At 49.5% G+C, this 9454-nt stretch overlaps 1 protein-coding gene across 3 annotated transcripts; it reads left to right on the forward strand.

Annotated features, from left to right (window-relative positions):
• Positions 1 to 2678: 2678 nt before the first annotated feature.
• LOC108524263 (sialic acid-binding Ig-like lectin 13) lies at positions 2679 to 8790 on the forward strand. Of its 3 annotated transcripts, none has more exons than XM_017865279.1 (8): positions 2679 to 2810; positions 2875 to 3255; positions 3442 to 3720; positions 3947 to 3994; positions 6601 to 6855; positions 7185 to 7278; positions 7621 to 7701; positions 8390 to 8790. In XM_017865279.1, the coding sequence occupies exons 1-7, from the start codon at positions 2774 to 2776 to the stop codon at positions 7676 to 7678; spliced, it is 1152 nt and encodes a 383-aa protein (XP_017720768.1). In that variant the 5' UTR covers positions 2679 to 2773; the 3' UTR covers positions 7679 to 7701; positions 8390 to 8790. The 3 variants fall into 3 exon arrangements, with proteins under 3 accessions (XP_017720768.1, XP_017720759.1, XP_017720777.1); XM_017865270.1 differs by having other exon boundaries at positions 8393 to 8790; XM_017865288.1 differs by having other exon boundaries at positions 8506 to 8790.
• Positions 8791 to 9454: the final 664 nt, after the last annotated feature.

Raw genomic sequence — 9454 nt, forward strand, 5'->3', positions numbered from 1 at the left:
CAAAAAAAAAAAAAAAAAAAAAAAAAAAAAAAAGGAAAAAAAAAAACCAGAACAAACAAACAAAAAAACCAAGGAGGCAGGTGTGGTGGCTCACGCCTGTAATCCCAGCACTTTGGGAGACCAAGGCAGGCAGATCACCTGAAGTCAGGAGTTCGAGACCAGTTTAGCCAACATGGTGAAACCTCATCTCTACTTAAAAAAAAAAAAAAGAAAAAAATACAAGCCAGGCATGGTGGCTCACTCCTGTAATCCCAGCACTTTGGGAGGCTGAGGCGGGTGGATCACCTGAGGTCAGGAGTTCGAGACCAGCCTGACCAATATGGTGAAACCCTATCTCTACTAAAAATACAAAATTAGCCAGGTGTGCTGGCACATGCCTGTAATCCCAGCTACTCCGGAGGCTGAGGCAGGAGGATTGCTTGAACCTGGGAGGTGGAGGTTGCAGTGAGCCGAGATCACACCACTGGACTCCAGCCTAGGCAACAAAGAGGGAAACTCTGTCTCAAAAAAAAAAAAAAAAAAAAAAAAAATTAGCCAGACCTGGTGGCAGGCGCCTGTAATCCCAGCTACTCAGGAGGCTGAGGCAGGAGAATTGCCTGAACCTGGGAGGCGGAGGTTGCAGTGAGTTGAGATCGCGCCAGTGCACTCCAGCCTGGGTAACAAGAGTAAAACTCCATCTCAAACAACAACAACTAAAAAAGGAGAAGCTAGCACATGATGCAGCATGGATGAACCTTATACACATTGTCCTAAGTCAGTCACAGCAGGACAAACGCTGTATGATTCTACTTATATGAGGTGTGTAGAGTAGGCAAATTCACAGACATAGAAAGTAGAACCGTGCTCGCCAGGGGCTGTGATCAGGAAGGAATAGGGCATTGTCACCTCTTTGATGCGGTTTCAGTTTGGGAAGATGAAGACACTTCTGGAGACCAATCATGGTGATTCATAACAATGTGAGTGTACTTGGTGCCACTTCTCTGAACACTGAAAAATAGTTAAAACAGTAAACTTTTTCTGTTGTATGTTTTACAACAATGAAAAAAAAAGCAAATGAAGATTTCATCAGCCACCTCACCAAAAACGAAAAGCAGCTGGCAAACAAGCCCATGAAAATATCCTCAATATAATTTGTCTTTAGGTAATTACAGAATAGAAAAGAATGAGGTAGAATTACATACCTAAGAAAAATGACTGAAAAGTACAACAAAGGTAAAAAGAAATTTTAAAATATGTGGATAATATCAAATGCTAGCAAGGATGTGAAGTGATCAGAGCTCGTCTACTGCTGGTAGGAATACAAAATGGTATATACACTTTGGAGAATAGTTTGTCAATTTCATATAAATTTAAACTTACACATGACCGAGTGTAAGTCTGGCCAAGCACTTGACTCCTAGGTATTTACTCAAGGGAATTAAAAACTTACGTTCACACACAGAAATAATTTGAATGGAATATTTATAGCAACATTATTTTAGAGTCACCAGAACCTGAAAACAATTGCAGTGCCCCTCAAATGGTAAATATATGCAAAATGAGAGACCATGATAACAATGGAGAACGAGTCAACAGTTACACTAAAATGATGGATGTATATTCAGCCCCATAGATGAGCCTCAAAGGCATTACGCCAAATAAATGAAGCCAGATTTCAGAGGAGACATTTTGTATGATTCCATTTATATGACATTCTGTGGAAAGGCCAAACAACAGGGATGGAGAATAGATCCGTGTTTTCTCAGGGACTAAGTGTGGAGGGAGGATTGACTTCCTAGGGTCAGCAGAGGGAGGGAATGTTCGGGTAATGACACTTTTCGGTGTCTTCACAGCGGCTGTGTATATAACTATATACATCTGTCAACCCACATAAAATTGCATATGATAAAGAATGAATTCAATCATATCTAACTTTAAATAAATTTAAAAATTTTAAACATTAGATGCCACTGCACTGTCACTAGAACTGTTCCAATATAAAGCATAAACTGGGCACAGTGGCTAACGCCTATAATCCCAACACTTTGGGAGGCCAAAGAGGAAGAATCACTTGAGGTCAGGAGTTCAAGACCAGCCTGGGCAACATGGTGAGACCTCATCTCTACAAAAAATACAAAACTTAGCCGGGCGTGGCAGTGAGCACCTGTGGTCCCAACTACTCGGGAGGCTGAGGTGGGAGGATTGCTTGAGCCAAGGAGGTGGAGGTTGCAATGAGCCGAGATGGTGCCTCCGCACTCCAGCCTGGGCGACAGAGTGAGACCCTGCCTCAAAAAACATTTTTAATTTAAGGGTATAGATATACATAAAGCATGGCAATACCAAGCATTGATGAGGACCTGGAGCTACTGGAATTCTGGCTCACGGCTGGGAGGAGTAGTCAAAGTCCATGCCATTTTGGACAGCAGTTTGTCAGTTCCTGCCAAAGTTAAACATACAGGTAGCCTTTAGCCCAACAATTACTTTTTTTAGATCTTCACGAGTGTCCCATGGCTCGGATGTCCCCAGAGGTCCTGATCCAGGCTCTGGTAAGAATCAGTTTCTGCTCCATCTCCTTTCCTCTCTGGGCTGGTCGCTGGGTTCTCTGGGCTGTGGGGTTTCTGTCCAATCAGTGTGGAGGAGAGGAGCTCTGACTTGTGGGTCTGAGGTTTCTCTTCTGTGCAGGACTGAAGTCTCTCTTCCTCCTCAGCTTCCCGTTCGGCCCCACGGCCCTTCTACTCCACTCCGTTCCGCTTCTGTCCTCACAGGGGGAGCGCAGGGAGCCTCCGCCTCAGAGATGCTGCTGCTGCTGCTGCTGCCCCTGCTGTGGGCAGGTGAGTGGCCCCAGGGAGAGGGGCTGTCCGGGGATGAGCCGACCTGACCCTCGTGTCTCCACAGGGTCCCTGGCTCTGGAGGGCTTATTCCATCTGGAGGTGCCGGAGTCGGTGATGGTGCAGGAGGGTCTGTGCGTCCTCGTGCCCTGCACTTTCTTCAATCCGAGGTACCCCTTCAGCAGGCATGACCGTGATCATGGCTACTGGTTCCGGGAAGGAGACAATCCTTTATGGGATGCTCCAGTGGCCACAAACGACCCTGCTCGAGAAGTCCGGGAGGAGACGCGGGGTCGATTCCGCCTCCTGGGTAATCCCAGGGAGAAAAACTGCTCCCTGAGCATCAGAGACGCCAGGAGGAGGGACAGTGGTTTGTACTTCTTTCGTATGGAGGACAGATGGATGAAATATAATTACAAAACTCCCCCGCTGAATGTGCATGTGACAGGTAAGGCACAGGATCCAGGAGCAGCCACAGGGAGAGGTCATGGGGTCTGCAAGGCAGGGCTGGGCTGGGAAGGGGTAAAGGGCAAAGTGAGTCAGGCACAGGGGAAGACCTGAACCAGAGCCTGCGCTTCCCCTGGGCTGCACCTCAGAACCCCTTCCTGATCCTGCGTCCCCATCTCCTCACCAGCCCTGACCCACAGGCCGGACATCCTCATCTCAGGGGCCCTGAAGTCCGGCCACCCCAGGAACCTGACCTGCTCTGTGCCCTGGGCCTGTGAGCAGGGGACACCCCCCATCTTCTCCTGGATTGGGACCTCTGTGTCCCCGCTGAGCCCCATCACAGCCCTCTCCTCGGTGGCCACCCTCATCCCACAGCCCCGGGACCACGGCAGCAGACTCACCTGTCAGGTGACCTTGCCCGGGGCCGGTGTAACCACGACCAGGACCATCCAACTTAATGTATCCTGTGAGAGCTGGGCCAGGACACCCAGGTCCCTGATGGGGTGGGGTCGCTGATAGCAGGAGACGGGGGTCAGGGCTGGACACAGGTGCTGAGTCTCAGAATTTGGTCTTGGAGTTGGGGGTCAGGAGGACACTAGCTCTGCCTTCCCTCTTTATGCAATCTCTGGGGAGAGAGGGCCGGTGTCCCCAGCCCTCACAGTGATGCGGGTCGCTGTGTCTTTCTGTCCCAGACCCTCCTCAGAACTTGACCTTGACTGTCTTCCAAGGAGATGGCACAGGTAGGATGGTGCTCCCTCCCTGCGGTGGGGGAAGCAGGGCCTCCAGCTCAGGGCAGGGCCAGGTCCCTCCTCATCCTGGACTCACCCTGGCTACCTGAGACCCCCATGTGGGTGAACCCAGGGCCTCTCTGCATCCTCAGCCCCAGTGGCCACCTGAGCAACTGTCCCCTCCCCTCCCCCACTCCCTTCAGAATCCTGCACACACACACACACCTTGGCCCCACTGCAAGGGCAGGGTGACAGTCACGCAGCAGACCCAACCCCAAGGCCCCTGATGATCCACTCCCGGAATACACATTCAGCCTCAACTTTTAATTTTCCCCGGTAGTTCTGACCTAATACTTCTGGATAGACAATATTGTCACATGGGCAAAAATTCAAAATGCACAGCAGAGTCTGTACTTGGAAGCCCGTCCCGCTCACCGGAATTCACCGGTATCTGTCTAGGCTGCTCTGAGCCTTGGTTTGTGCACCTGGAGGATCTCAGAGGTGGTTTGGCGTCAGTAGTGAGACTGTCCGCCCCCTCCTCTAGGGCTGTATGTGATTTCACTGCACAGATGGACTCTGATTTTGTGGAATCTCCGAATTCATGATCATGACGCTAACTTAGCTGAGCACAGGAATGCTATAGTGATTTATCCTGTATCTCTTTTCACAAGTGTGTATGTGAACGTTAAGTGCAAAATAGCTGGGCCATTGTGTTTTTTGAATATTGAGCGATGTGGCCATGTTGTTTTCCATCTAAAAAGGACAAACCCGCCTTGCCAACAGGAAGGGGTGGATGCGTGAGTTTCCCCAGCCTCACCAACCCAGTGTGGGGTTAGATACTTAGACCTTTGCCAATACTGGGTGAAAATCTGCATCTCCCTGTGCACATTCATTAGAATGTTTCTCTGACTGTGAATGGTCTGCATTTTCTTTGTACATTAAGGCACCATTTTATTCTTTTGTTCTGTGAACTCCCATTGATAGTCTTTTCTCAGCTTTCCAGAGTGATTTTACCTTTATTATTTATTCCTGAGTCTCTCTTTAGTTTGAGAAATTGCTGAATATTAGTAATATACATTACAAATACGTGTCCCAATATGGCATGTAGCTGTCTTTCTTTCTTTTGTCCTCCAGGCCGTAATGCAGTGGCAGGATTTTGGCTCACTGCAACCCCACCTCCCGGGTTCAAGCAATGCCTCTGCCTCAGCCTCCCAAGTAGCTGGAATTACAGGCACGTGCCACCACACCTGGCAATTTTTTTTTTTTTTTTTTTTTTTGTATTTTTAATAGAGACGGTGGTTCACCATGTTGGTTGGCCAGGCTGGTCTCTAACTCCTGACCTCAGGTGATCCGCCCACCTCAGCCTCCCAAAGGGCTGGAATTAGGGGCATGAGCCACCGTGCCCAGCCCTGTGTGGCTTTTTCTTAGCTGTCCATGATTTTCCCAATGTATAGGAACCTATTTATTCCTGTATTCACACTTCCTGATTTCTTTTATTGGTGCCAATTACCCCCATGCCGAATTTATTAAAACAAATCTCGGCCGGGTGCAGTGGCTCACGCCTGTAACCAGAACGGTTTGGGAGGTCAAAGTGGATGGATTGTTGAGTCAGGCGCTCGAGACCAGCCTAACCAACATGGTGAAACCCCATCTACTAAAAATACAAAAATTAGCTGGGTGTGGTGGCACATGCCTGTAATCCCAGCTACTTGGGAGGCTGAGGCAGGAGAATTGCTTGGACCCAGGAGGTGGAGGTTGCAGTAAGCCGAGATAGAGCCCTCCACTTTTCCTCCTGTGTCTTGTGTCTGAACTCCACCCTCCACCCCAGCCTATACACCCTGTCTCCCTCCAGCCCTGCAGGTCTATTTGCATTTTCTGGATGTGATCAGGTTTTGGTCATCTTTGCACCTTCTGTTCCTTCTTAATGGAATGTCCTTCCAGCCCTCATTATCTAGCGACCCCTGCTTGTCCTCCATACCCTACTACTTCCTGTGTGAAGTAGGTATGCCTCCTCCAGGAAGCCTTCCTGGATCACATAATTTACATGGTCTCATATACATTGACATCCCCAAGGCTACTGGAGCCTGAGTCACCTCCAACATATGTCATGTGGTCTCATGAGCACCTGTTCCTAAGTCCTGCTATCAACCAGACTCTGAATTTCTGGGAGTGACAGCCTCTCAGAGGCACAGGGATAAGTCAGTAAACCAGTGTCAGGTGAAGACTCAGATAAAGAACAAGAAGGTTCAGGGAGAACCTGGAAGCTGAGGTGTCAGCAAGAGCATTGATGAGGACATGGAATATGGGCCTAAACTGACATCTTATTTGGTTGCCCTGTAAAGCCTGAGACCCTCCCTCTGTGATTTCTAGGGCACAAATCCAGCCAAAAAGGGCGCATCAGTGCAGAGATAAATCCAAACCTTGCTATATACAGAAATTGGGGCCTGAGCCAGGCTCTAAGCCCGGGCTCACCCCGCTTTCTGGATCCATCTCACAGTCTGTGTCTATCAGTCTTTGCTTGTGAGTCTGAATCTGTTCCTCTGTTTGGTCTCCTTAGGTGTCCTTCTTCTTTCCCTCAACCTCTTTGTCCCTCTGACCCTCTGTCTCTTTTTCTTCAGCATCCACAACCCTGAGAAATGGATCATCTCTTCAGGTCCTGGAAGGACAGTCCCTACACTTGCTCTGTGCTGTTGATAGCAATCCTCCTGCCGGGCTGAGCTGGGCCCAGGAGAACCTGATCCTGAGCCCCTCACAGCCCAACTCCGGGATGCTGGAGCTGCCTCAAATGCACCTCAGGAATGAAGGAGAATTCACCTGCCGAGCTCGGAACCCCCTGGGTTCCCAGCAAGTCTCCCTGAGGCTCTTTGTGCAGAGTGAGTGTCAAGGGGCTGCACACCAGATCCTCTCTCCCAATGACCTTTACTCCCAGGTCTCTGAACAAGTAGTCCACCGGGCTCACCAAGAGAATAGGACTGTGCTCAGCTCAGCCTCAGCCTCAGCTGTGAGGCCAGCAATGTCTTGAGGGCCAGAGCCTTCTGTTTGTTGCTGCTCAGTCTCGGTAGGGGATGAGGTAAGCCCCGGGCTGTTTTCTGACATGCAGGGATGCACGTAGAACTGGTAGAACCTATGTCCAATTCTCAGGAGCGAAACAATAAGGAATTGTGGTCTAGCAGACGAATCCACCTCATGCACCTTTTTGCAGGGAAATCAGGGCCCATGGCAGAGGTGGTTCTGGTGGCCATCGGGGAGGCCGCTATAAAGATCCTGCTTCTCTTCCTCTGTCTCATCGTCCTCAAGTGAGCACTGCCCCAGGGAGCAAAGGGAGGTGCGGGGAGGGCAGGGGACACAATGCTGAATTTGAGTCCCATTGCTGGAGGGTCCTGAACCAGTCAAGAGAACCTGGACCAACAGAGGCTCCGTTGTGGTGAGAATTTCACCCAAGACAATGTTTTCTGTACCCAGCTTTGCTGTGTGTCCAGGGTGAGAGGTTCCTTCTCTCATCGTGGAGGTCTTGGGGGCTGAACCTGCTCTCTCCACATCAGTCCCCTCCAGCGCCGTAGCAGAGCACAGGGAAGTGAGTCTGCTGCCCCCTGCACCCTGATTTGGCCACACTCACAGGTCCTTGTCTTTTTACTCAGAGTGAAGTCCCACAGGAGGAAGGCAGCAAAGGCAGCTACAGGTGTGGAGGCGGCATAGGTTGTCAAAGGTTAATCTCTCAGGTGAGTGTTGAGGGCATCTCACCCTCCAACATCCCACTGGGCACCTCCCCCTTGATAGCCCCCATGATTGCTCTGCTCAGCATGGTACACCCATCTCCCTCCCCAAACCCTCTCCTCCTCCTGGGATCCCCATCCCACTGATGACACAGTGGTCCCGCCTCTTGTCACAGATAAGTGACTATCTGAGGCCAGTGGCATGGGCCGTAAAAAGAATTTACCAGGACAGTTGTAGGTGTAGAACTGCAGATTTATTAGAGAAAGTATGAAAATATGTTGCAACGGGGAGGCTGGCAAGAGGGGAGCTGACTGCAAAGAGACAAAGGCTTGCCCCAGCAAGGGGCCTGTGGTACTTGTGCTGGAGAGGGATGCATGAAGTACTGATAATGTCAAGGTTGCAGTGAGCTAACTCACCTTGTTCTATCAGCTGAGGTTCTGATGATAGCTAGGCACAGAAAAGTTGTGAGTTACTTGCGCAGGAGGGCCACCTGTCCTGAACCATGAAGAAAGGCAGGCTTGTAGCTTACCTGCTTTCTCTCTTTGCTTTCCTCTGCTCCCACCAGCCTGACTCCTTTACCTTATTAGGATTTGACGCTTCTAAACTCAGAACCAGAATGTGAGTCTCCACCTTGAGCTCCCTCCCTCCTCCAGGGCCCATAAATCATTAACTCTTGTTCCTCTTTCTCCTTAGCAGGGCTCATCTTGGAGCCCTTTTCTCCATCCTGACTCCAGTCATGCCTTGGGCCTCACCTCTTCCCTTGTCACTGAACCCTCCTCACCTTTTGCCTCCATCTCTCCTCAACACAGGCCTCCAGACTCTGCTTCCAGACGCCTCCTTGTTCAGTGCCTCTACCGCCTGAAGGGCGGTGCTTCCTCTCCACTGCTGGAGAAGGAGGCGGTAACACCACAGCCTGGACTGAAGGCCTTGCAGGGTCTGTCCCCTGCTGGACTTTGCTCCCAGTTGGTGTGCAAATGGCCAGGCAGCCTATGAGAAGATGCTCAGTATTGTTACTCATGTCACAAATGCAAAACCAAACTGTAAAGGAGATGCTACTTCACACTCATTAGGAAGACATTAAATAAACAAATAAAATGGACAAACAAACAAAAACAGAAATAAATCAGTGTTTGGTATGATGATGTTGAGAGATACAACTAAATAGTTAGTTGCTTATAATGAATAGTTTGGATCTCAGAGAGTTGAGAAGAGTCCCACTGTATTGTTGATAAATTCCTTTGTATCTAGGCCTTTTGGATAAGGACTAAATAGGTATTTGGTAGCATATGCAGAACCATCACGAAAGTAGCAGCTGCAAGAACAGACAGTCACAAGTGTTTTGCATTGTGTTTTGAATACCCTGGGTAGAGCTACCATGGGCAACCTAATTTTTTGAATTGGTTTATAACTCTTTGTAAAGGTCTGAATAAAACCAAACATACACTTCTCTTGAAAAAAAAAAAAAAAAATACTGGCCGGGTGCGGTGGCTCACACCTGTAATCCCAGCACTTTGGGAGGCTGAAGTGGGCAGATCACGAAGTCAAGAGATCGAGACCATCCTGGCCAACATGGTGAAACTCCATCTCTACTAAAAATACAAAAATTAGCTGGGCGTGGTGGTGCACACCTGTATAGTCCCAGCTATTTGAGAGGCTGAGGCAGGAGAGTCGCTTGAACCCAGGAGGCAAAGATTGCAGTGAGCCGAGATCGTGCCACTGCACTCCAGCCAGGCGAGAAAGTGAGACTCCATCTCAAAA

This window comes from Rhinopithecus bieti, unplaced genomic scaffold (assembly GCF_001698545.2).
Source record: "Rhinopithecus bieti isolate Rb0 unplaced genomic scaffold, ASM169854v2 scaffold_2723, whole genome shotgun sequence".
NCBI lineage: Eukaryota > Metazoa > Chordata > Mammalia > Primates > Cercopithecidae > Rhinopithecus > Rhinopithecus bieti.

Bases quoted from the DNA above. Each gene is read 5' to 3' on its own strand.
- LOC108524263 (XM_017865279.1), top strand. From the start codon at position 2,774: ATGCTGCTGCTGCTGCTGCTGCCCCTGCTGTGGGCAG. The intron at 3,721-3,946 runs GTGAGAGCTGGG...TTTCTGTCCCAG, and splicing joins CATCCAACTTAATGTATCCT to ACCCTCCTCAGAACTTGACC. The intron at 3,995-6,600 runs GTAGGATGGTGC...CTTTTTCTTCAG, and splicing joins CTTCCAAGGAGATGGCACAG to CATCCACAACCCTGAGAAAT.